The sequence below is a fragment of the Capsella rubella genome, unplaced genomic scaffold (assembly GCF_000375325.1).
Source record: "Capsella rubella cultivar Monte Gargano unplaced genomic scaffold, Caprub1_0 scaffold_5, whole genome shotgun sequence".
Classification (NCBI taxonomy): Eukaryota; Viridiplantae; Streptophyta; class Magnoliopsida; order Brassicales; family Brassicaceae; genus Capsella; species Capsella rubella.
Window position 1 is genome coordinate 2,944,826 of NW_006238919.1, and position 26,485 is coordinate 2,971,310.

The 26,485-nt window shown below is 35.5% G+C and overlaps 8 protein-coding genes and 1 pseudogene across 9 annotated transcripts; 3 read left to right on the forward strand and 6 right to left on the reverse strand.

Moving 5' to 3' along the window:
- Positions 1-4,464: 4,464 nt before the first annotated feature.
- Positions 4,465-5,250, reverse strand: LOC111830452 (annotated as a pseudogene).
- Positions 5,251-5,693: 443 nt separating this feature from the next.
- Positions 5,694-7,857, forward strand: LOC17887201 (inactive LRR receptor-like serine/threonine-protein kinase BIR2). Its single transcript, XM_006290647.2, has one exon. The coding sequence runs from the start codon at positions 5,841-5,843 to the stop codon at positions 7,656-7,658; it is 1,818 nt and encodes a 605-aa protein (XP_006290709.2). The 5' UTR covers positions 5,694-5,840; the 3' UTR covers positions 7,659-7,857.
- Positions 7,858-8,446: 589 nt separating this feature from the next.
- On the reverse strand, positions 8,447-10,584 carry LOC17885949 (CLAVATA3/ESR (CLE)-related protein 25). Of its 2 annotated transcripts, none has more exons than XM_006292655.2 (3): positions 9,901-10,584; positions 9,328-9,580; positions 8,447-8,905 (listed from the first exon to the last, which is right to left on the reverse strand). In XM_006292655.2, the coding sequence occupies exons 2-3, from the start codon at positions 9,534-9,536 to the stop codon at positions 8,869-8,871; spliced, it is 246 nt and encodes an 81-aa protein (XP_006292717.1). In that variant the 5' UTR covers positions 9,537-9,580; positions 9,901-10,584; the 3' UTR covers positions 8,447-8,868. The 2 variants fall into 2 exon arrangements, with proteins under 2 accessions (XP_006292717.1, XP_023639148.1); XM_023783380.1 differs by lacking the exon at positions 9,901-10,584 and adding an exon at positions 9,740-9,886.
- Positions 10,585-10,708: 124 nt separating this feature from the next.
- LOC17884835 (putative rRNA methyltransferase YlbH) lies at positions 10,709-12,969 on the reverse strand. Its single transcript, XM_023783379.1, has 10 exons — positions 12,737-12,969; positions 12,566-12,657; positions 12,376-12,474; positions 12,194-12,298; positions 12,009-12,113; positions 11,763-11,901; positions 11,536-11,651; positions 11,387-11,443; positions 11,122-11,305; positions 10,709-10,992 (listed from the first exon to the last, which is right to left on the reverse strand). The coding sequence occupies exons 1-9, from the start codon at positions 12,897-12,899 to the stop codon at positions 11,228-11,230; spliced, it is 954 nt and encodes a 317-aa protein (XP_023639147.1). The 5' UTR covers positions 12,900-12,969; the 3' UTR covers positions 10,709-10,992; positions 11,122-11,227.
- Positions 12,970-13,136: 167 nt separating this feature from the next.
- Positions 13,137-14,389, reverse strand: LOC17887002 (transcription factor MYB35). Its single transcript, XM_006291441.2, has 3 exons — positions 14,191-14,389; positions 13,976-14,105; positions 13,137-13,875 (listed from the first exon to the last, which is right to left on the reverse strand). Exons 1-3 carry the CDS (start codon positions 14,321-14,323, stop codon positions 13,170-13,172), a joined length of 969 nt encoding a protein of 322 aa, XP_006291503.1. The 5' UTR covers positions 14,324-14,389; the 3' UTR covers positions 13,137-13,169.
- A 271-nt stretch (positions 14,390-14,660) lies between these two features.
- Positions 14,661-16,961, reverse strand: LOC17885933 (probable prolyl 4-hydroxylase 7). The gene is made up of 8 exons (XM_006291456.2): positions 16,781-16,961; positions 16,612-16,698; positions 16,466-16,523; positions 16,278-16,382; positions 15,832-15,889; positions 15,549-15,724; positions 15,384-15,444; positions 14,661-15,180 (listed from the first exon to the last, which is right to left on the reverse strand). The coding sequence occupies exons 1-8, from the start codon at positions 16,879-16,881 to the stop codon at positions 14,879-14,881; spliced, it is 948 nt and encodes a 315-aa protein (XP_006291518.1). The 5' UTR covers positions 16,882-16,961; the 3' UTR covers positions 14,661-14,878.
- Positions 16,962-18,542: 1,581 nt separating this feature from the next.
- Positions 18,543-20,252, reverse strand: LOC17887402 (probable prolyl 4-hydroxylase 6). Its single transcript, XM_006290342.2, has 7 exons — positions 20,104-20,252; positions 19,949-20,006; positions 19,717-19,824; positions 19,456-19,513; positions 19,200-19,375; positions 19,061-19,121; positions 18,543-18,944 (listed from the first exon to the last, which is right to left on the reverse strand). The coding sequence occupies exons 1-7, from the start codon at positions 20,250-20,252 to the stop codon at positions 18,658-18,660; spliced, it is 897 nt and encodes a 298-aa protein (XP_006290404.1). The 3' UTR covers positions 18,543-18,657.
- Positions 20,253-21,264: 1,012 nt separating this feature from the next.
- LOC17885050 (60S acidic ribosomal protein P2-3) lies at positions 21,265-21,842 on the forward strand. The gene has a single exon (XM_006292008.2). It carries the CDS (start codon positions 21,346-21,348, stop codon positions 21,694-21,696), a length of 351 nt encoding a protein of 116 aa, XP_006292070.1. The 5' UTR covers positions 21,265-21,345; the 3' UTR covers positions 21,697-21,842.
- Positions 21,843-23,431: 1,589 nt separating this feature from the next.
- Positions 23,432-24,850, forward strand: LOC17886736 (protein PLANT CADMIUM RESISTANCE 2). Its single transcript, XM_006291929.2, has 4 exons — positions 23,432-23,539; positions 23,644-23,715; positions 24,343-24,555; positions 24,695-24,850. The coding sequence occupies exons 1-4, from the start codon at positions 23,452-23,454 to the stop codon at positions 24,778-24,780; spliced, it is 459 nt and encodes a 152-aa protein (XP_006291991.1). The 5' UTR covers positions 23,432-23,451; the 3' UTR covers positions 24,781-24,850.
- The last annotated feature ends 1,635 nt before the right edge of the window (positions 24,851-26,485 follow it).

Consider the following 26,485-nt stretch of genomic DNA (forward strand, 5'->3'; position numbering starts at 1 on the left):
CCAAAACTTCTGAAGAACCGATTCTATTTCCGTTATAATACCAAGCGATAATTTGAAGCAAGACATCGAATATACAGGCATTGACAAAGCGACTGACTTCAACATTATCTCTTTTCCAGCCGGTGATAAATGTTTTGCGCTCCAAGTAGAAGTACGTTGTTTGACTCGATCAATAATGTAAGTGAACATTTCTTTCTTTTTCTTCCCAAATTGTTCCGGCAAACCTAAATATTTTCCCCCACCCCCATGATTTGGAATATTTAGAATGTTTTTTAGTCTAGTTTGAGTATGTCCATCTACTCTTGAGCCAAAAGTTATAAGAGATTTAGTCATATTAATTTTTTGCCCTGAGTAGTATTCATAGACTTGAAAAACTTCTTTAATAGCTTTACAATTTCTAGCATTTGCTTGACAAAAGAAAAGAGAGTCATCAGCAAATTGGAGGTGAGTTATTGGTGTAACACCATTGCCTATTCGAACTCCACGAATATCTCCATCTTTAACTCGAGTTCTAATAAGGTGACTCATAATGTCAGCACATAGAATAAAAAGATATGGGGATAAAGGGTCCCCCTGACGAATACCTCTCTCTGGAACGACTAAACCTTGTGGAGAGCCATTGATTAAAATATAATAACGGACAGAACGAACTGTAGCCATTATCCAATTAATCCAAATTTCCGAGAAACCAAATAATTTCATCGCAACCTCCAAAAAATCCCATTCCACTCTATCATAAGCCTTAGTAACATCAGTTTTAATGGCCATATAATTTTGTGAAACTCTTTTCCTTACTTTTAAAGAATGCATCACCTCATGTGCAATCATAACATTATCATTTATATGTCGACCCGGAATGAAAGCAGCTTGAGAGTCTGAAACTATACCATTTAGATGTTTTTTTAACCGATTTACTAGGCATTTAGAAATTATTTTATAAAGTACATTACACAAGGCAATGGGTCTGTAATCCGATAAAGTGGATGGTTTGTCATTTTTAGGTATCATGCATATATTTGTGTGATTGATACCTGGTTTCATAAAGGAGGTTGCAAAGAAATCTTTAACTTCCATAATTATATCATCTCCTATGATCCCCCAATATTGTTTGTAAAAACGAGCAGTCAATCCGTCAGGTCCTGGTGCCTTATCATCGCCGATAGAAGAAACAGCTTCAAACACTTCGGCAGCACTAAAATCTTTGGTGAGGTCATCATTCATGATCGAAGAAACAGTGGGAGGGAAATCACCAAAATCTATAGGTGCTACTGGAGTATTACTCGATGTATATACATTAGTGAAATACTCTTGGGCATGATCTCCAACTTCTTTGTCTCCTTGATATATATTATTGTGGTCATCTCGAATAAGTGAAATAAAGTTGTTAGCGTATCGAGTTTTCGTACTCGCATGGAAGAACCCAGTGTTACGATCTCCAAGAGTCATCCATGTATTTCTACTTTTATTTTTCCAATAATATTCTTCATCATTATAAGCTAACTGGAGCTCTCTTTGCAGCTTTGGTATTTGTTGACGATGAGTACGATTCATACTCTCCATAGCCTTGTTGAGGACATCTTGAAAGTATACTATGCGTTTGGCTGCATTGATGTTGGACATGTGTTTCCCTTTAGACATAGCTAGTCGACAATCATAGATTTGATCACCAATAGAATATGATCGATTAGCCTTACATAGATTCCATCCTTTTTCCACAATAAGATCAAAATCAGGAATGGAAATCAATCTCTTATCAAAACGGAAGGGTTTTTTGTGATTTGTGTAGGTAGAAGTAAATGTAGTGTATGTTGGCTTATGATCAGAGCCATTAAAGCCCAAAAACTCCGTTAAAGCAGTAGGAAAGGTAGCTGCCCATTCTTCATTCACCATGACTCTATCAAGACAGCATTTAACCGTATGATTACGTCGTTCTCCAACCCAAGAAAACCGATCACCTTTGGACGTAAGATCCTGAAGATTACAAGAAGTAACCATGGACCTAAAATCTCTAAACGTCCATTCTTCCCTCAAAGGACCTCCCATCTTTTCATTATTATTTAAAATTTCATTAAAGTCACCAACAAGTATCCAAGGAGCATTTCTAGTACTACCTAACGTTTGTAATTGATCCCAAAACATATGTCTATCACTTTGAACTGGATTACCATACACACCAGACAAATAAAAACTTATATTATTATAGTTGATATGAACATCAATCATACGTTCATCCTGAGAAACTTTGGATAAACTTACATTATTTGTCCACATCATTGCTAAACCACCACTTCTTCCAATAGGTGGTTCAGTTATAACATTAGAAAATCCTAAAATAGAAGCAAAAGAACACACAACATCACACTTATTTAGTGTTTCACACAGAAATAATACATTAGGTTTAAAAATACGACATAAACGTTTTAATCTCATTTGAGTCAGCTGAGTGCAAACTCCTTGGCAATTCCATGAGACGACTCTCATGGGGGGAACAATGGGGGTACCGGGCCCCCCGCGCCTCCGTTCACAGCTGGGCTGCTGCTTGATCCAAACGATTCAGTCTTCTCCTTCTTATGGATATGGCTCAGGGCCGCCAAATCCTCCGATTCTTCACAACGTTGGTAGTAGAACTCCAAGCTCTTTCTCTTCTTGCAGTTAGAAACAGATGCTAAGCAAACTTTTGAAGCCGTGTCTGTCCAAGTGTTATCAGCACACTCCCTTTCTTTTGCAAATTTGGAATGCAAAAAACGAAGTCGTTCCGCAGTTAATTCCGTGTCTTCAAAGGCGCTTGGCAGGGAAGAGTCATCTGACTCTGTGATGATGAACTCTTGGTGGCGTTTGCGTGTGGGAAACAGTTGCAGTCCTGGGATTAGAGCAGCATGGTCCACAGTTTCCAGAGATATAGTATCATATGCAGCACCTTCCGGAAGGTTTGGAGGCTCCATAGGGTTGTAAACCGGAGCATCAAGGTGATAAGCAGGACCATCAGGATTGAAAGCAGGCTCAGCCGGGTTGTACTCATTCTCAGGCTCGTCGACATTATCTGCATTTGGGTTGTCTTCGTGATCACCATTGTCGTCTTCTTCAGCAGCAGCATCCATAAACTCCATCTCACACTCCTTCGCATCGTGTTTAAGAGAACCACAGCGGGAGCAAAAGTTGCGAAGTCTTTCAAACCGGAACTTGAGGATCGTGTTCTCACCAGCGACAAATTGGAAATTCCTCTGAAAACGTAACGGCGAATCAATACTCCAATTGATACACACTCGAACAAATTCAACCCAGTTCACATTCTCATCAAAATCAACACCAGCCACATGACCCAGATTATCACCAATACAGTTCACCATCGCCGTCGACAAATACATGATCGGAATTCCTTTTATTTGGATCCAAAACGGTATGATCTTCATCCCATCCTCACTGATATTCGGATACCATTTGTGGACAGTTAGCATCCACTCATTAAACGCCGAAGGACCCCGACGAAGAACCAAGTTCATTGACTCTTCCGATTTGAAGATGAACAAGACCCTTCCGTCACCCAAAACGCGACCACGACAATCATCAACAAAACCCCAAATTTTCAGCATTTGATTCACAATGGCACGGAGGTTTTGTTTCTTAGGATTAACCACTGAAACAATCAGAGAAAACCGATTGGCATTCACCGCACGTCCACAAAGATCCGATGGAAGAGGCACCGGTTCATCATTTATCCCCAAATCGAGATTTTGCAAAGACTTGCGAACGTAATCACTCATGTTATTGTTTGATTGTGTTATACCAGAACAGAGATTAAAGGAAGGATAGAAAGTGAAGAAAGAAGTAAGAAATCCGACATATAAATAGAAGTTCTTCCACGACATATAAATTGAAGGACGTCTACATATGTATAATTAATGTGTTAGATAGTTTACCTTCTTGTCCATTATATTATTGTTGTAATCAAAATATATCATTTGGACTAATAATTGCAAATAGTGTAATCCAAATATGTCATTTGGGATAATTAGTGCAAATAGTGTGCAGTCCGTTGGACTAATAATTGCAAATAGTGTTTTACGAAGTGTCTAAATATTAATGACGTTTACCTAGATATCTTTTCTAAATATATTGACACACAATAACATACTTATAACCAAAATGTCAAGAAAGACCAAAACCAAAAGCATTTTAGTATTTTGATTTTTACTACTCAATCCTAAAAAAGATGATTTTTCTAGGAGATAAAATTTGTTTCAAAAAGATAATTGTTTTAAATTATCAATGCATTATTAATTAAGATTTACAAATTTCAAAATAAATAACTAAATATTATTTATTTATTTATTTTGAACCAAACAAGGATTTCATTATGTACAAAAGCCTAGTTAGGGATAACACATGCATATAGATGTAAAATTCATAGGACAATATGTTAAAACATGATTATTTGAAAGCTACTCCATGGATTGAAAACCACAACTAGTTCCAAGAGGAATAAGGATGATCTTCATGGTGAGGAGGCTGGTTGAGATCAAACCCTAAGGATCTTTTAGCTTCATCTCGAGGATTATTCACCTTCACTTCAGTTTTCATCTCTATCCTCATACTCGGATTTGGGTGATTCCATATTTTTCTTTATCCCATCATAGCAATTGTTTGAAGTGTAAGAGATCATCATTAGAATACAAACATCTTCTTGAACATCCTGAGTCACATCACTCATCATCATGGATCTACTCCTCACACCAGAATCATCCTCCCATCTTCCTCACCATCATCATCCTCTTCATCATCATCCCAAGTAGCTTAGGTTGAACTTCTCCGGTGGTGGAGGAGGTCCTACCCCTTTTCAACTCCGGTCAGGATGTCTTCTCATATGCGCAAACAGAGAGTGCATAGTTTGAAACTCTTTCCCACATAGACAACACCTAATCTTACCTTCCATGTCAGTCGTGATTAGATCTATCTCTTTCTCCTTGTCTTTCTTCACCAAACCAATCTTTATCTTCTTGTTCTTCATCTTCAACTTCTTCTTCATGTTTCCCTTGTTGTTGTACTTAGTTGAATGGATCCTCACATGACCACCGTAAGCCTTACCAGAGCTAAACTATTTCTTACAAATCACACATGAGTGCTTCCTCAGAGGAAGCTGCTGAGGAGACTCATCATCTTCATCTTCACTTCTTTCTTCCTCAAACTTAACCTTTGTCGGATCTTTCTCTGGTGAAACTCTTCAGATTCCGACGAGAAAGATTCATCTTCATAAATATTATTGTTTAAAATTTTAAAAAACTTTGAATCACAAAAAAAAAAATATCGCAATTATCATCAAATTTTAGATGTTTTCTTAATATGTATGTAAAAAACAAAAAAAAAACTATCTTTTAGGAAATAAAGAGTATTTGTTTTTAGTTTCACAAAAGAAACATTGTTTTTAATTTCAAAATTACTGTGATCAAAATTATATATTTAACAAACATATCGTACTAATGAAAAAAGGATCAATCTATTAGACAAGTCAACTTAAAGAATAAAAATTAAAAGATAAAACATACTCGAAATATCATTTTTATTGCTTTGAAACTATTAATAAAAAATAACTAAATTTTCCGGTCGTGAGGAATAAACAAACAATAATAAATAATAATTAAATTAGAAATAAAAGACAACAAAGTCGACGACTACTCTAATAATCCTTGCGACGACCGTTCAACACGTCTGAGTATGACTTACAGGCTTATTGTCTCTCTCTCTCTCTCTGCAACTCTCATTGGCAGATAACACAAATAAAAGTACAAATCTTTAATTCTTCCCACAACCCAGAAGAGACCTTTGAAACCATTTCATCATCATCCATGGAAGAGATCGACTCAAAACCAAGAAAGCTTCTTCCTTTATTACTCATCTTCTTCCTCTGTTTTGTTTACCCTTCGATGGCTGCAGATGAAGACGACATAAGATGCTTAAGAGGAATCCAAAGCTCTCTTACAGATCCTCAAGGAATCTTGAAATCATGGAACTTTGCAAACACAACTGTTGGGTTTCTCTGTAAATTCGTTGGTGTGTCTTGTTGGAACGATCAAGAGAATAGGGTTATCAATCTTGAGCTTAGAGACATGGGTTTGTCTGGTAAAGTCCCAGAGTCTCTTCAGTATTGTGGGAGTTTACAAAAATTGGATCTTTCTAGTAATCGTTTGTCTGGTAACATCCCTAGAGAGCTCTGTTCTTGGTTGCCTTTTTTAGTGTCTCTTGATTTGTCAAACAATGAATTGAATGGTGAGATTTCTCCTGATTTAGCTAAGTGTAGCTTTGTGAACTCTATGGTTTTGTCTGATAACCGGCTTTCGGGTCAAATCCCGGTTCAGTTCTCGGCTTTAGGGAGGTTAACGAGGTTCTCTGTAGCTAACAATGGTCTCACAGGTCGTATACCTGAGTTCTTTAGCTCACAGAGGTTTTCATCTGATGATTTTGAGGGGAACAAAGGTCTTTGTGGTCGTCCTTTATCTTCAAGCTGTGGTGGATTGAGTAAGAAGAATCTTGCTATTATAATTGCAGCTGGTGTGTTTGGTGCTGCTGCATCAATGTTGTTGGCTTTTGGGATTTGGTGGTATTATCATTTGAAGTGGAGTAAAAGACGAAGAGGCGGTTTAACCGAAGGAGGAGTTAGTAGTTTAGGGCAGAGACTTCGTAGTCATAAGCTTACTCAAGTCTCTTTGTTTCAGAAGCCTTTGGTTAAGGTTAAACTTGGGGATTTGATGGCTGCAACTAATTATTTCAGCTCAGGGAACATTATTGTTTCCACTAGAACCGGGACAACGTATAAGGCGCTTCTTCCTGATGGCTCAGCGCTTGCGGTTAAGCATTTGGGTACATGTAAGCTCGCGGAGAGGGAGTTTAGGTATGAGATGAATCAGTTGTGGGAGCTTCGTCATCCTAACTTAGCTCCACTTCTTGGATTCTGTATTGTGGAAGAAGAGAAGTTTCTTGTTTATAAGTACATGTCTAACGGGACGCTTCACTCGTTGCTGGATTCAAATGGGGTTGAATTGGATTGGTCGACTCGGTTTAGGATTGGTTTAGGTGCTGCAAGGGGTTTTGCTTGGCTTCATCATGGATGTAGACCTCCAATACTTCATCAAAACATTTGTTCTAGTGTGATTCTTATTGATGAGGATTTTGATGCAAGGATTATAGATTCAGGTCTTGCAAGGCTTATGGTTCACTCGGAGAACAACGAGAGCAGTTTCATGACTGGTGACTTAGGAGAGTTTGGGTATGTAGCTCCTGAATATTCCACCACAATGCTAGCCTCACTAAAAGGCGATGTTTATGGACTCGGTGTTGTCCTCTTGGAGTTGGCAACAGGGCAAAAAGCTCTAGGAGGTGAAGGTTTCAAAGGAACTTTGGTGGATTGGGTGAGACAGCTTGAAAGCTCAGGAAGACTCACCGATGCATTCGATGAAAACATTCGGGGGAAAGGACATGACGAAGAAATCTTGAAATTTGTTGAGATTGCTTGTAATTGTGTGAGTTCAAGTCCTAAAGAGAGATGGTCAATGTTTCAAGCATACCAGTCACTGAAAGGTATTGCTGACAAACAAGGTTATTCATTCTCGGAACAAGACGACGACTTCCCTTTAATTTTCGACACGCAAGAGAACGAGACTGCGTGAAATGAAACCTTGATGATTATGGGAGTGAGGGAATAAAGAAGAAAAAATTACATTGAAGATGTATCAGGAGTATTATAATTATTTGTTGCCTATATCACCTTGTACTACATGTAGAGACACTATATGTTATTGTAAAAAACAGAAGTGTATATTGTTATGTGTTTTCTCTTTTGTCAAAGTCTTAAAGACATGTTATGTTGCTTTGGTGTTTCTGAAGAGAACTGTTCCAAGAGACAAAACATGGGTTTCTTTGTTTTTTCTTTCTTGGCTGCAGTCTTGGAAGAGTGACAAAAACAATTTTCACTTGTGTTTTCTTTTAAGAACAAAAAGAAAGTGCAGAAACAGGATAAAGAAGATTTCTCTGCAGAATCTTACTTTAGGAGGGTCTGCTTCTCGATACAGTCAAAATCAATCCCAGAAAAGAAGCTAAAGAAGGCAAAGAAAGAGAGAGAAAGAGAAGCTTTGCATCTATGGGTCACTCACTCCTTTTGTAATTTTCACTTTGTAAGATGCTATCAAATTACACAGAGAATATAAGATTCCCAAAGTTCAGAAGAACCCAAAAATGAATACATATGTGATTCTAAAGTTGTGCAAGGACAAGCATCTATTAAGAAGCAATAACATTGGAGTGGGAGATATATATATATATATGTAATAACAATCAAGAAATTGAAATTTTGAAAACAGAGCAAACTTTAGTTTAATGGTTTGCTTTAAAGCCCAGAGGGAAACATAAAAAAGCAAACTTTAAAGTTAAAGAAAAGGCATATAAAGAAAGATGAGGAAAACAGGAAAAAATAGAGAGTTAGATAAAAAGACATAAGCCTATAATAATTAATACAAATGTTATTACAAAACCCTACAAAGCTCTTAATATCTGCATCAATCCTCTGAAAGACTTCAATCTTCAGACACAGTGTTCTAAAAAGAAAAGAAAGAGAGAGAGCGCAAAGACTTCACCTTCCCAAATGCTACAGAGCAAGTAAAGAGACCTTGCAAAACAGAGCCAAGACTTCTTCACAAAACTATGAAGTTCATAGCATTATCTCTGAATTTGAAAGTTTTGGATTGCCCCGGAGGAAAAAGAGTAGCTTCTTGACGTGAAAAATGCAATGGAGATGTCGCGTAATTCACTATGTGTCTGGAAACGGTAGAAAGACCTAAATGTTTGCAAACCATACACGTCGTAGTATATATCGGAGTTTTATCATACTCTTGGTGGCCGTCTCGAAGTTTCTGCTTTCCTGAAGAAATGAGTTTTAAACAAAAGCTCAGTAAAGTTGAGTTCTTTATGCAGTAGTAGTAGAACTTTAAGTAAAGTGGTCAAAGTTATTCACAAGTGCCTTTAATTTCTCTTAAGGCATAAAAATTAGAGAAAGAAGAAGCTTTTGACTACAACATGATAACATTATCTGCTTTCAAAAGACAAGAGTTCTATAATGGACACAAAATGTGCCAGTGACACTGAAAAGAAGGAAGAAACATCAATTCTGCATGCTAAGTAATGATCTTTTTAGAAACCAGTGATTATTGGTATCTGTGTAAAGTGACATTTAAAAATCTGGAATTTGAGGAAACACTAATACCAAGTTCAAGAAAACCTGATAACAAACTATAAGAAGGAAAAGTAAAAGATCGAAAAATTCGAAAGAGGAAGATTAAGAACCTGTTGTGGATAGGATCAGGTCCATTTGGAACTTTACGCTTGCTAACATGAAACAGATTCACATCCTTACCACTGAACCGCAGAGTCTTGACCTTTTCTGTTGATGGAACACTTGATGCAGAGTTTGCTAAGATACCGACAAGAAGAAACACAATCATACCCAAATACAAAACAGCTCCAACCAAAGCTCTAATGCCATTTCCACCCATACTGCAACCTTATGTCCCTACAGCTTCCTGTTTAACATAAACAACTGACCAACCAAACCCAAGAATAAACTGAGCAGAACATCCATGATGTTGGTGAAGTGACTGTCACATAAATAGAGAGAGATCTTTGGACAGGAGAGGCTAAAAAAAGGGGAAAGCGAAATGGGAAGCAAAAAACAAGCATTTAGGTTGTTTTTATATACCTTGGAAGACAAATCCGTGATTGGCCCTATTTAAAGATGAAGCACACAAAGCAACAATATACATACGTAGTTGTCCACGTAGAGAAAGAGAGAGAGGAGGCAAGAGGAAGTGAAAGTTAAGAAAAACATATCTTTATGTAACATATGGGCCCGTTAAGTACCTTTTCCTTTGCTTTGATTTGTGAATTTTCATGCAGCAAACCATTGGGGACCTCACAAGTTCCCCTAACTACATATATTATAAGCCATTTAAAAGCATAGGACAGTGTAGCTTTTGTGACTGAGTATTAGCAAGCCTACTACTTTCCTTTACCACTATCTTAGATCGCTTGGATGTTTCCTTTAAACAATAAGATAATCAATTAAGTATGTAACAACGCTTAAGTAACTAACACAAACCTGTGAAAAGGAGCTAGAGCACAATTAAAGAACCAAACCTGTGAAAAAGGAGCTAGAGCACAATTTTCTTCCTTGTTAAGTATTCCCTCCCTACCAAGAACCATTTTAGCAGCAAAGATAACCTCTTAAGAAAATATATTTAGAAACATATCCAAATTGTAAAGAAAAGAATCCATATCTGATTGACAGCTAGGGAAGATTGAGCCAGTTTGTTTCCATGACACAAGCAAACTTCTTTTTGGCCTTGGTTGGAAAGAGAAGCTTGCCTTCTACATAGTAAAGCCAAAATTTACACAGACCTGACCCCACAATTTCATTACTATATATCTGTTTCCTCTATATCATTTAGGGATCTTACACATGGTCAGGATAGTGTCCTTATAAAATTTGATTCTCACAGTGATTGTGTGGGCAAAGACATGCCTCTGTTTCCCTCTAGAGATATCAAATTACATGCTCTATTGAAGAGTTGTTTACCAAAATAGATTAAATTAGACGAAGGGAAAGAATGATTCGACACATACCTCAGTTATGTCACTGTCGTAAAGGTTTTGTTTATATTAGAAGAAATGCTTAAGATGGTTATTGATGTATCTGATACATACATATAGAAATCATGTCTGGCAAGTTGATCTCTCAGACCTTAAGGGTATCAAAAGAAGCCATATGTAATGGACAAAAAGGAAAAATCTAAATGACTTTATATCTCCAACTGCATACAGCTATATCTCTGCGTGACAAAAACACATCGCAACATACACCATTACCGATTTTACAATTATCATAAGTCTGCAACTTGTTTCCATCTTAGGACTTGGCGACAAACAAAAATGGTGACTGATCTACAGAATCACCTGCAAAAATTTAAACTGAGACACTAAGAATATGTGACAGGAAGAAAAGGATATGAAAATGAAATGATCTTGTATCACATGACAGAAGCAGATTCTGCAAGTCAAAGCATTGATATGTCTGTAACTTACTCTAGTATTAATAGGTGGAATAAACTAGCACTTCAATCTTAGCCTCTGTTCATTGCTTTTAACCAAAAAAAATGACCAGATGTAACCATTGATTTCCACTGCGGTTTTAAGATTTTCTTGGCTTCTGAGCCCATTTTGGTCCATATATGGCCAGATGTGTCCGGCCAAACCTTCGATCAGTCATCTGCAAGAAATTTTGTTTCATCAACATTCATACTTCATACAACCCCATTCATCAAACAAGCAATAAAAGGGAAATTATTACTTTTTCTAGGCATCCACATGAATCAAGCATTGTTGTTCGTGAAGGGTACTCGACCACCTATATCAGATTTTGTTTGGAAGAGAAAGAATATTACACATTGACCCAATCCTTCAAAGATGGTTTAAGAAGGAAAATACATAGCTACTCACAATAAATGTATTTTCCCCAATGGCTGGCGACTTAGCAACCTGATCCATCAGAACCTCATAATCTACCTCCATGTAAGGTGGTGTAACGCTGATATAATCAAATGCTCCATCCTTGCCTGATAGTAAAAAATAATCTTAACCAATCGATACTATTGAAAGCTCAAGTTTGCAAGTAATAACGAGCAATGAAAATTAAAACTGTTTAACATCTTCAAGACTAGACATGCCTACTAATTTATCTGCACGTTCCAAGAAGTTTTCGACCCGAGCAGTGTGTATAACCGAAGCATCAACAAACCCAGTGTGTTCCAAGTTTGGTTGTAGAACATTAGAAACAACCCAAGGATCCATCTCAACAAAGTGTGCCTGTGTTTAAATTAATCAAACCCAAGATGGAAACACATGTTTAGTGATCACTTAAATAAAAGAGAATCAAACAAGATCATGCAAGACAGATATTATTTCTTAAATACCGCAGAACATCCTCGACTGATTGCTTCAATTCCAACAGATCCTGTACCACTGTACAAATCCAACCACCTACCAGGACGCAGAGACGTTGGACAACCACCAGCAGCCTACAAAATGAGGATAAAGACTCAGTCTTGGAATGCTAATCTCACAGAACAATTCAATCACAATTTCTCATTACTCTTACCTGGAGAATCCCAAAAGCTGCTCCTTTAACAACTTCCATCATAGGTCTCACATCCATTCCCTTAAGAGAAAGCAATTTCTTTCTTTTGGCCGTTCCTGCAAGAACCTAAACACACAACAACTTGAGGAAATCAAACAACAGAACCCCCCAAAAGAAAGAAAATGAAACAAGCAGATACACACCTGAAGCAACCTATGAGTTGTTCTTGGCTGTACCACAACAACTTCTTCTACTTGTTGACTATTCCTTCCACTCATTTTCTCTTCTTTCCTTCTCGCCTTCTACAATGTGTTTTTAAAACCATTAATACGTATTCAAGTTTCAGCTTTCAAACAAAATATCAGAAACCAAAACGAAACAACTGAATTCTACCTTAGATTGAGACCCAAAGTCATCATTAGCATCATAACCATATCGTTCCAGCAACAATTTCTTATCTTCGCTTGCTAAACCAGTTCCTGAATCTGAAAACCCACAAGACATGAACTGAGAAAAGACAAAACTTTTGGTAACAGAAATCTCTAAAGATGCAAAAGTTCACACTTTTACGGCTCGAGACGACTGATCTTCGAATACGCAGTGGAGCAGAGACTCTGAAGAGGTGAATTTGGGGGAAAGAAGAATACGAGACACCCAGATTCTTATTCGTGTCGATGTTGATTCCTAGTGGAGAGACTATGGGAGATGATGATAACAAAACCGCCATAGCTGAAAAAGTTTTCGACTTTGAAGCTTGCAAATGTGTTAAGAGCTTCGAAGTAGGGAAGACGATAAATTGGAGAAATGTTAAACCCTCTTCCGCAGCCAGAGGATAAGTTCCTTTTACCAAAAGGTGTCTAATTTGAGTTAAGTATGTAACTAATGAAACACATCATTGTATCGGAATAACTTTGGTACTAATAAGTGAAGAGATATAACTTATTGAAAAATCATAGTTCTTGAAAGAGAAGCAACAACAATGGAAAGAAGGATGTAACTAATAATCGAAATCATTCAAGAGTTGAGGAAACTGTGACAGCATTTCTTGGTCTTTATCCAATATTTCATCCACAAATGAACTCGCGGAACGAGAGGGGTCCGAAACGATCTTCTGCGAGCTGCATTCGGCTTGGCGGTTGAAATGATGCTCGTTTTGTGCAAACGTGAGGTTGCTAGTAGCTGAGGATCCCACTACTTGTTTCTGAGAACTCTGAGGTAAGACTGGATCCGAGAGAAGGAAATCGTCCCAGCAGAAGTTAGTAACCGGTGCTTGAGTTCCTTGGTTTGGCTGAGTGATACTAGCAGAAGATGATGAGGAAGAACATGAAGATGTGGTTCCATTAAGCAAATGATTTGAGTGGTTAGAGAAATGGAATGGAGTAGTTTGGATTTCAGATGAACCGGGATTCGTAAAGATCATAGGAGAGTTGTTGAAATAAGTCTCATGGCTCATAGTTGTGTTCCTCATCATTTCCCAGGCTGAGTTGGTTTGTGTGAGTACAGAGTTGTTAGATGGTTCTGTTTTGAAGGATGCATTTCCATGGCCACTAATATTTCTGAATTCTGAAAGGACCTGAGACACCGGTTTATGAGTCACCGGATCTATCCCCATTTTCATCAGCTTCTTCTTCAGCTTCGTGTTCCAATGGTTCTTCACATCGTTATCAGTTCTTCCCGGAAGCTTTCGTGCAATAGTAGACCACCTGAAAAGATCAGAAGATATTATTAACAATGTGAAAACAAGTTTGATAGATTCTTGTCTCATTGTTAAGAAGTTAGTTAGCAATTAGGTTTCTTCATTACCTGCTGCCAATGATTCTGTGACACTGAATAATAAGCTCTTCTTCTTGAGGAGAGAAGCTGTCATGTTTAAGGTCAGGTCTTAGGTAATTAGTCCATCTCAGTCTACAGCTCTTCCCACATCGATTCAGTCCTGCACCAAAGAACGAATAAAAACTCAAGACTTGTATAAGGAGATGAGATTGCTTAAAAGAAAGTAGAGATTTTCTTGGAAAAACCTGCTTTTTTGGGGATCAAGCTCCAGTTCCCTACACCGTGGATAGCAACATAAGCAAGGATCTTAGCGTCTTCTTCCTCGGTCCAAAGACCTTTCTTGACATTGGATTTGTCACAACATGGTGGTCTTCCCATTTTTTGGGTATTCACACACAAGAGAGAAGATGAAGATGAAGAAGCTGAGAAATGTCTGAAAGTACAACAACAAAGGCTTTATGGAAAGAGAGTGATGCAATGCAAAAGCTCTGAGACATGGCTAAAGAGAGAGAAAGAGAAAGAGAAGGTGAGGATCTCATGCTTGAAGGCTCCTAATTAACGGTAATTGCATGATTGTTACACTTCATTAGAAATATAGAGTCTCGAAGTGCATGACGTAGTTTAGACAACTATTATCTCATGTACACTACTACTGATTGTATAAGAATAATGCATAATTCAGTTATCATGTATTGCTTGCTTGTGGATGATGGAATATTAAACTGACTTTTATTAAGTTTTGCTCTAGTTATGAACCATGGGAGCATAACTGAACATGAAACCAAATCAGAATTATTTTTTAGTATATAGTTCTAAATTTTTCATTCTATCGACGAAATGTTTCTCGTTTCTCTACCCGAATGGCGAAAACCCGATTTTTCGCTATACAAAAATTTTCATCCTTTAATAAGATCTTTGATTTACTTGTTGTTCTTAAGGTGTGCAAGCTTTGCAACTCTTTCTGCAATATCCATGGTCTTTATCTGAACCAACCATGTAAGTTGGATTCTTCTGGCATTCCCCTGACTTTGCCCATTTTTCGCAGCTGTCATTCTCGTCTACACACCCAGATTGCTTCTTAAACGCTTTCTCGAATGACCTTACATGAATCCATCTGGTTGCTGACCATTTCTCTCCCTCAACCACTGGACAGCTTCCATGTAAGCTGGTTGGATCTGTGGTTGCATTGGGATGAAGATTAAAGAAAAGCAATGCATCTCCTTTCCTTGGTTTCACTGCAAAGGAAGATTTTCAGATAGTGCACTATACCATTTCGAGAGAAAGTTGTACCTTTCATTATCATAGAATACTACTACAATCATATTTGTGTTGAGCTTTTTGGTTTTCTCATTTTCCACTTTTAAACCAAACACATGTTCAAGATAATCTAGAGTATTCTACATGAGTATAGATGTCAAACTATAAACACTGTTTTTACCTGCATAGCCTTGTTTTGCACATTCGGTCCAGGTATCGTCTTTCAGTTGAGTTGTTTTGCCCTATAAGAATGTGTGATTCAATTGAAATGAGGCTACTCAAGAAATGAAATCCAATTATAGATGACAATTCATGGAACCAGAAGTAAGATAATGTCTTTCTTTACCTTCCACATTGGAAACACTGTTTCTCCGCCCTTTTCAACATTGGACAAGTACATCAATACAGTGGCGATTCGGTGACCACCAAGCTCTAGATTGGCCTGATCATGAAAGTAGTCAAAATGTGGTTCATATTTTTGACCATTTTCATAGTGCAATATTTGCATGGATTCCCCATTTTCTGATCCACAACACAGAAAGAAAAAAAGGACATGAGAAGTTGTAAGCTACTTAAGGCTACAGTAAGAAACAGAACTGGGAAATATAAGTACATATGGACGGAAATACCTTCGGGAAGAAAGGTCCACGCAGCAAGTTTTTTCTCGACATTAGACACTATATCATCCTGCACAGCATAAAAATCTTAACGTTCAAGCTTACACAACCTCTAGAATAGCCAGATTTGCATTCAACCAACTACATTGTCTACGCGAAGAAGCAGAATTCTACATTGTTGCAGGAAATATACGAGTAATAGCAAACAATCCTGTCTAATTGGTGGAGTAAACAATCTGAATCCAGTACATACAAAAGCCACATTATACCTCGTAACACCAATCATTCTCAGAAACAAAACACATCATAAAATTCAAATGACTGTACACACAAACCAAAACACACAAAATCAATCAAGATATACAAACCACAGCTTCAAACAAGTAATCCAAAATCTTTACAATAACCATCAGATTTATCTATGGATTCAAACAACTTGTAAAGCTTATATAACTCACCTGTCTCTTGGAGAGAAACATTCCAGAACTAGTCCGTACTTCACTCTCTACACTCTCACCAGATTCATTATCAGCAACCATTGACTTCTCAAGCTTCCCTTTCGCCTATATCCAAAAAACTTCAATCATCACAAGCTCTTCACAATCAAACACAAAAAACTTAAGAATCCATTTCAAGATTTCTATACCAATTTGATAAAATGATCACACTCCTCATCAGAAAGAAACCCTTTATACAAAAAAGCTCTGCAAAAAAAAAAACCACAAAGATCAAAACTTTAAACACAAAGATCAAAACTTTAAACACACACAACAAAAGAGCAGCAAAACAAACCTAGGAGTCCAAGAGAGTTGAGTAACACGAGTAGGATCAAAACCAAAAGAAGAAGCACTTGTTTTCATCTTAATCACAGACCCATCTCTGCAAAACCAAACCTTTCACAGTCAAAAACCAAAATTCGAAAAGTAGCACAATCGAATCCAAATCGTGTAATCTTCTTAACCTTTTACTCGATCGAGTGAAGAAACGGGTTGGTGCAGATGAAATTTCTGGAAGAATCAAGAGAAAACAGAGGGAAAATGCGAGAAAATTCAGAGAATCCATCGAAAAAACAAAAAAAGAAAATCCCGTGAGAAAGACTTGTTGGCGACGAAGACCAAGAAGATGATGAAACTGTAACTTTCTTATTTGTTAGATTTGTTTCCCATAGTTTTGTGATTTAACAATTATGTCCCCTTTGGTTTTGGAGTCTTTATTACGCCCACTGTTTTTTTCCGGCCTTTGGTTTTTTTATTTAATTTCCCCCGTTGACTAAAATATAATAACATTTTTTGCTAATTAATTAATTATTTTTCTTTATTTTAGTTAATAAATATGATAATCCAACTCAAATTTGCCACTTTCTAACTCAAATTTTATAAATATGCTATTTTCACTAAAAATTTATAAATTTGCCATTTTTAAGTTTGTTAAAATATGTGATTTTATGATTTTTTTGGATAAAATATATATATCATAACAAATAATAAACCCTAAGAAAAAATGGAACCAAGAAAACCCAAACATAATATGTAAAATTGTGTTTTTAGATCTATAAAAGTGGCAAATCTAAAAGATTTAACATAAAATGGCAAAAACAAAAATACCATTGAGAAAAGTCCTTATTGAGTAATTAACTCATTATTAATATATAGAGATTATATTTGTATATAAGAATTTGGATTCAAGAGAGTGGATTTTTGATTCGTTTGGGGGCAAAGAGTAGTAGAGTAATGAGATCTTTAATACTATAATCTTTTTTTTTGTTATCTTTGGAACTTATTTAGATTTATTGGTGAATCTAACAACCATATGTGTTTTGATATAATTATGCCATGTCTTTTTAACCTGTTTTTGTAGACAATTGTAAAAAAACTGAAACATCGATGCTCATATAAAAGAGGTAGGGATTTTTGTTTGTCCGACCACCAACAAAATAAATATATACAGTATTTTACATATTTTTCATATATTTTTGTGTTTTTTTTTCTTTCCGACAAAAGTGTATGATTTTTTTGGTATTAGTTATGGTCATTCAAATGTTCGGTTTGGTACGATTTGATTTCGAATTTTATTGATTATGAGCATTTAGTATCTTTTCGGTTTGGTTTCAGTTTTTGAACGAGAAACTGAACTAAAACCGAATTATTTTCGGATATTTTCGGCTATTTTTGTTTTGGCTCAAACCGAAAAGTTCTAGATATTTTGGATATTTTAGGATATTTATGGGGTTTTAGATATTTTCATATTGGTTTTGATTCATATATTGGATAGTTTCGAGTTTTCAATTTGGTTTTTCAGATATTTTTATTTTTTTTGGATATTTTCTCGTTATTTGGTATAAAAAATATATATTTTTCAAGTATATAATTATATTTCGGATATCCATTCTATTTCTGGTTTGGTTTCGGTTTAGTTTCAGTTATGTACCATTCGATTTTGTTTTATTATATTTGGTTCTTAAGTTTAGTATCTATTCGATTTTTACTTCATTTTGGTTATGTTTTGGTTCGATACATTTAGATCAATATTTTTGCCGACGATTGTTACACTGCATTGAAAATATAGATCTTCGCTCTTACATAATTAAGCTAGTTGCATGATTGTTACATTTCATTAGATATAGAGAGTTTCCAAGGGCATGACATAGTTCTAGACAACTACTATCATTTCGAAATTCATATAGCAATTGTATATGAAACCTTGATATAATTCCGTTATCATGATTCATGATCAAGTTTTTGTCTAATTATATGAACCATAAGGAACATAATTGAACACTAAAAATTAACAAGGATGAGACTATAATTTCCTTCTACCCCAAATTGGTGTTCTTAATATCTAGCAAGCTTTGCAACTCTTTCTACAATATCCAAGGTTAGTATCTGAACCCACCATGTAATTTGGATTCTTCTCGCATTCCCCTTCCTTGGCCCATTCTTCACAGCTCTCATTCATGTCCACACACCCAATTTGTCTCTTACCATATGACCTAACATGAATCCATTTAGTTGCTGACCACTTCTCTCCTTCAATCACCGGACAACTTCCATGTAAGCTGGTTTCATCCGTGGTTGCATTTGGATGAAGATCAAAGAACAACAATGCATCCCCTTTCTTTGGTTTCACTACAAAGATACATATCCACAAAATGTAAAATACCATTTCCAAAAACATTTCATTAAATGGTAGAATCATACAAACATATGTGTATATTAGCAAAACTATATACAATGTCTTTTACCTGCATAACCTTGTTTTGCGCATTCCGACCAGCTATCGTCTTTCAACTGAGGTAGTTTACCCTATAAAAGTGTATGATCAAATCATATCCAAATTTTATGTGAGAATTTATGGAATAGGAAGTGATATATGTCTTTTACCTTCCACATAGGAAAAACTGTCTCTCCACCTTTTGTGACATTGGACAAGTACATCAGTACCGTGGCGACCCGATGACCACCGTTCTTTAGAGTTTTTGTATCGTAATAGAAGTCGAAATGCGGTTCATATTTTTGACCATTCTCATAGTGCAATACTTGTATGGATTCACCATTTTCTGATGCACAACACATAAAAAAAGAGATGAGAGTGAGAAATTAGAATTAGAAAAGTATAAACATCGATAATACGACATACCCTCGGGAAGAAATGTCCATGCAGCAAGTCTAGCCTCGACATTAGCTACTATATCATCCTGAATGTGTTAAACAAACAAGTGCATTACAAAAAAAAAAAACAAATTATAACTAGAGAACTAGTTTTGTCTAATTGGTGTATTATGCTAGTCGAATACAATGCATATACCGCACATAACAAAATTACACCGTAGAATAGTAGACTTAAGGTAGCACACATTGTGAATTATTTGAAAAGAGTATAAGATTGAAGTTCTCTCACTTGTCTTTTGAAAAGAAACATTCCAGAACTTGTGCGTTCTTCACTTTCAACACTTTCACCCGTATCATCATCAGTCACTACCATAGACTTCACAAGCTTTCCTTTTGCCTGTAAAACCAATGTTCAAGTCCAAGAAAAGACAAAGTTTCTGGATTAAGTCACAAACTCACACATTCCCACAACATTAATTCACAAATATCACGAAAACGTAAGAAGATGTTTGATTCTATACCAAGTTAATCAAATGATCACATTCCTCATCCGAAAGAAATCTCTTGTATAGAAAAGCCCTGGAGAAAACCACAAAACAAATCACATTCTTTAACACAAATCATATACAACAAAACAAAGATCAAGATAACAACCTGAGAAACAAAGAACACAAACCTAGGAGTCCAAGAGAGTTGAGTGACACGAGTTGGATCAAAACCAAAAGAAGAAGCACTTGTTTTCATCTTAATCACAGAGGAAGATGTAATTTGAGAAGAAACTAAGAGAAGACAAAAGTATAATACGAGAAAATTTAAAGAATCCATTAGAACTGTTCTTTTTTTTTTTTTTTTTGGTGAGATTTAGACAGTTTTGTTCTTTATTTGTATAATGAATCACAATGTATTATTTTGCTATGTTTTTAATTCACGTTGACTAGTACTTTTACTTTTGGTAGGTTCTTTAACTTTATTTGGAGTGTTATTTTTTTTGTTGACAAATAATGAAGTTTTTGTGTTTTCAGAAAATGGTAATACCAATCACTCAACCATGCATGTTCCGATATAAAAATATCAATTACCAAGAATAAAGGTAGGTTTTATATTTTTTTTTCTTATATGTAAAAACAAATCAAAGTTTTTGATTATAGAATAGCGTAAATTAAAATTTTAAATCCTAATTTCATGATATTTTATTTTGATTCACTTTTATATGTCAAAAACTTTTGCATCATAAATTTTACTTTCTAAGAAATTTTAGCATCTTTAAAAAAAGGTAAAGTTTTAAAAATATTTTGATAGATGAGTTTCAAATTTAATCTAAAATCATTTTATTTTTATAACTAAACTTGTTGTATATTATATTTTAATTAATTTTCATAAATCTAGATTCGATAACCCGGAAACAATCCAGATTCTGGCAATTTCTTTTTGGGTCTGACATGTATAGATTTGGTTACTGTAATTTGTTTTATGAAAATAAATTTATAAAAAGTACAAATATATAATATTTTTAAAAAGATTATATTATTGCTTTAATTAATTTTTATAAATATTCAAAAACATGTGGACTATCCAAATAATATCAAAATCCAGATCCTGTTATCTTGAAAAATTTCAGATTATCTTATCATAATAACTCATAACATATCATTAATTACAAGATTTTAGAACCAAAAAAAAAAAAAAAATCAAAAGCAGAAAATGGGTTTAAAATCTCTTTTACATTAAAGGCCCATTAAAGACCCATAACTCTAAAGGCCCATTAAAACGAGTGGCTGTTGTTTCGTGTACCGTACGTACGGAACAAAACCCTAAAAATCTCCCCTTCATCATGGGAGAGAAGAGATAAAACATTTCAGCCCTTTCACAAACCCTAGCAGTCAAAACAAAGAACGAAATCGAAAAATCCCAAAACACGATGAAGGTGATCGCTGCTTTTCTCCTCGCCAAGCTCGGAGGAAACGAGAGCCCAACACCAAATGATCTGAAGAAGATCTTGGAGTCCGTTGGTGCTGAGATCGATGAATCGAGGATAGATCTGTTGTTTTCTCTTGTTAAAGATCATGATGTGACTGAGCTTATCGCTGCTGGGAGGGAAAAGATGGCTGCTTTGTCTTCTGGTGGTCCAGCTGTTGCTATGGTTGGTGGAGGAGGTGGTGGTGGCGGCGGTGGTGCTGCGGCTGAGCCGGTTGCTGAGTCTAAGAAGAAGGTTGAAGAGGAGAAAGAGGAGTCTTCTGATGGTGAAGGCATGATGAGTCTCTTTGATTGATTTGGTTTAAGTTAGGCTGTGATATCTGTTGCTTATGAGTATTGTTTTGATGTTGGTTTGGTTTTGTGATGTTGGATCTTTGTTAAATGTTGAGACTTGTGTTTCTGATGTTTGGAGCTTATGATTCTATGGTTGTTTACTTGAGAGTTGAGTATTGTGCTTGATCTAGGAATGTGAGATTTGGGCCATTTGGCTATGTGATTGTAGATGGTGTTCAGCATGAGGTTGGTTTGGGTTAGCTAAGCATTTTGATCATGATTAGTGCTTAAAGATGAAAACTTTAAGAGTAGCGAGTCCAAATGTGAAATGGGTTTGTTTTGTTAGTGGCTAATAACACATTGGAGTGTATCTTCTTTATGAGTTTCTGTGTTAGTGAGTTTGTTTATGTGACTTTCATCATGAGGTTGGTTTGGGTTAGCTAAGCATTTTAACCATGATTAGTGCTTAAAGATGGAAACTTTAAGAGTAGTCAGTCTAAATGTGAAATGGGTCTGTTTTGTTAGTGGTTAATAACACATTGGAGCATATCTTCTTTATGAGGTTATGTGTATAGTGAGTTTGCTAATGTGGTTTTCATCATGGGTTTGGTTCTGGTTTGCTAAGCATTTTTCATAATGAGTATTGTTTAAAGATGAACAAAGAGTAGTAGTGAGTACAAAAGGTGAAATGGGTTTGTTTCTTAGTGACTAAGAGCACAATGGAGCAAGTTTATGTGTAGTTAAAAAGTTGAGTTTGAGGCAAATGGTTTTCATCTGCAGTTAAAGATTAGCTTCTCTCTAGATATTCTTGAATGAATTTGGTGATATAGATCTTTGCATATATGCATATAATCTGTTGATTAATGTAACCAATCATCAAAAATGTTATCTAGTTGTAACTCGGATAAAACTTGTCAGTCTCACTGTATGGTCTAGTTAAATAATTTTCATCCTCTCTATCAATTACTTACGTACACAATCAATATTTTGTTGCTAGACTCTGAAACTGTGAAAGTTAATTATTATGAGACTACATCTTGAGAATTATGTTCTTATTTGAGCCATTACTGCTGGCATGGAAGCTCTCGAGGACTAGATATTGCCCTTGGAATAGTACCCGACCCGAGATAACCAAATTACCCGAAATTATCTGAAATTAACAGAAATTACCCCACTTAACTGAGATTTTTGATCCGATTTTACTAATCTAACCAAGAATCTTAAACATTCAGTTTATTTCGGTAAGCGAAAAAAATAACTGAAAACCCCGATACCCGAACCGACATGACCCGCTATGTAATTCGGTTATTTTTGGAAACGTTTTTCAAATGACGAACTACCCGAGTATTATCCGATCCGAAGTCGCAGGCCTACTATAAAAGAAGTCGATGAGTAAGGAACTGTGGAAAGAAGACTTGCTGATGAATAAATGACTTGGTACCATGTATTTGAGGTTGCTATTACTGGGCCTTTCAAAGCCCAAGTTCGGCGTGAGATGAGAAAACTGACCTTTCGTTTTGTCATAAACTGTTTGGTAATGAATAAAATTACATGACCTCTCAATTCACATGACCAAGAAGAGTTGGTAAAAAGTCAGTTGGAAGAATATTAAGTAAAACGATGATGGCAACTTCCAAGAAAACACACACAAAAATATCTGACTTAATTATTTTAGGGATTTAGAAAATGATGTCCTTTATATATATACAAAGCATCCTTCTTCCATTATGTTACAAAAATCTGAAAACACATTTTCAATCTCAGTATCTCTCCCTCAATGGAAGCTCAACACCTTCATGGCAAGCCTCATGCTGAAGGAGAATGGTCCACAGGCTTCTTTGATTGCTTCTCCGACTGCTCCAACTGTAATTACTCTTTTCACAATTGTATTTGACTTTAGACTATGGTTTATAGCAGAAATTTAAAACCTAACTAATATCTACCTTGCAAAAAAAATGAATGGATACAGGTTGTATCACGTTCTGGTGTCCATGTATTACATTCGGCCAAGTCGCTGAGATTGTTGATCAAGGAGCCACCAGTAAGTTGTTATTAATTACTTGTGTGAAAGCCTTTGTCATAAATACTAGTAGGCTTGGGCAAAAAAAAAAAAACCGGAACCAAAAATCCGAAGTGGAACCGATCTGAAAAAATAGACCCGAATTTGAACTCGAAATTTTAGATTTATCCGAAAACCCGAACCCGAACCAAATCCGAACCCGAAAATATCCAAAATATAAATATATAAAAATAATTTAGGACCCAAAATACTTGAATTATCTATTCGAATATCCTAATTTTTACCCTAAAATCCGGGTATTTACCTGAAATTTGGGTATTTATCCAAAAACTCGGAAAATTTACCTTAAAATTGGGTATTTGGGTAAATTTTCGGGTATATGTGTACCCAAAAATTTTCGGATTTTTAACGGTTATAATAATTTTTACCCGAACCGACTCGGACCTAAACCAAAACCGAAACCGAACCAAATTTTTATATTTACTCTATTGAGTCCTAAACTCTTCTACCCAAGAAACCCAAACCCGAATAGTTTTTACCCGAACCCGACACGAGTACTCGAATGCCCAAAGCTAATTAAATACTATATAATAAACAATTATACAATAAGGGGTTTATAATTTGTTTATAATTCCTTAAACTTTGCAGCGTGTGGTACGGCTGGAGCACTATACGCGTTGATAACGGCAGTAACGGGTGGTGGATGTATCTACTCGTGTTTCTATCGTAAAAAGATAAGAGCTCAATACAATATTAGTGGCAATGCTTGTGGAGATTGCCTTAAGCATTTCTGCTGTGAGCTCTGTGCTTTGACCCAACAATACCGTGAACTCAAGCATCGCGGTTTCGATATGTCTCTTGGTATTTATTTTCTTCTTTAGACACATATGGCCAAGTGTTTGTGTTTTTTTGTTTTTTTTGCTTTTCCATGTTGTTTTATAGTCCATTTGTTTTATTGTAGCCGTAGAAACATTGACATTGTTATTTTTGTTTGGTTAAGGATGGGCGGGTAACGTAGAGAGGCAGCAGAACCAAGGAGGTGTGGTGATGGGTGCTCCAGTCGCCCATGGCGGCATGACCCGTTAATTCTTTTTTATCTAGTTTCATTACTATTATTCAATCATATAAAATAAACTTTGATGTTGTATTAAATTAAGTATGTTTGTTTTTGTGAAAGTTTAAACATGACTACATTATTATTTATTTCTTCAGTAGCCGTTAACCTATATTTTTAGTTTATTCGTTATCGAACTATATGTTTACGTTATCGCTTGGTTTTCAATTGTTAGAGACTTGTCCCCTTGTTTGTGATTCAGTAAGACTGAATAATGCGAACGGCGTTTCTTTTTCACGGATTTTCTATATGTAATTTGTTTTTTTTCTTGGTATTGAATAAAGCATAGGAGATAGTTGTCTTCTATCTCTTACCCAAAAAAAAAACATTCATCGGAAAAGGACTAAGTCTAAACTTAAGAAAAAAAATTAAAAACTGCAAGATCAAGAATTTTTTAATATTTTTGTTAATTATATTTATTTAGGCTTAAAATTTTGCATGGGCTTGTTAATTTTTTACGGCTTGATAGAGAAATTTTGTGCCTTAATTGGGCTTTGCATCATAGGGTTTGGGTTAATATCAGTTCGGGTCTGGACATGGCATGTTAATATTATTCAAAGGGTTCTTCAACAAATTTGTTTGAATCATAGGAGAATATGAAAACTGTATTGGCCCATTTTAGTAGTGATTGAGTTCCTTGGAAGTTCTAAAACTCCTTAAACGCTACAATATAGTAAAATCGGTTATAAATTCGGTTAGATAAATTAAAAACGAAATAGAAAAAAAGTTGCATGGAGATGAGGTAGATCGAAGAAGAAGAAAAGTGAGAAAGACAAAACATTTAATAAAATTAATAAATATTAATACTTGCTAGCCGTAAAAATGGAAAATAGGAAGAAAATTATATAAATAATGATAAAGATTCCGAGATGTTGTCTTATATTTTGAATGTTTTCAATTTAGTTAGAGTCAATATTCAGTGAAAAATAATAATTATCATAATTATTTGGAAAATAATCAACGTTTAAAACCGATTAGAACCCATTATCAAACGATTAATCCCGCTTATATGCTAGGTCTCTATCAAGCGTCTAGCTAATGACTAGCGATTTTTTGAATATTGGTTGCTTCTATGGTTCCACATGAGAAACTAGAACGGATACAAGTGTATAACTACATGTCCAACATAAAATAAATAATGTTGATTATATGGATACTTAGGTGGACACCATAAATGGAAAGAGAACTCTCCTATAATATATTAAAGATTTCAACAAGAAAATTTTATATAACAAAAAGTTGGTCTCTTAAGAGCCAATAATCGAGTCTTTTAGAATTTTAACACTAAAATATTATTAAGAGCAAAACTTAAGAGCTCTAAAATAATATTGCTCTTATATATCTTCTAGTCATAAGATTTCGGTTCTTTGGATTCGTTCGGTTCTTTTGGTTAGCCTTTAGCGAAAGTAAATTTGAAGTTTGCCGAGATTAACTAAATAAATGTTGATCTGGTTCGATTTGGTTTTCGGTCAATTAACAGATGTTAGCCATGTTTTTTCTGTTTTTTTTTTAAGTCCGGTTTTTCGCTTACTTTTAAATAAAATTCGAATTACTTGTTTTAATGCCATTGTTGATGAAAACTTAATTTTTATTTTGTTAAAAATGGCCTAATTATTGTTTTTCGGTTTTATTTTTAAATTCTTTTTAGTAAAACGATAACCAAACCGAACCAAAATA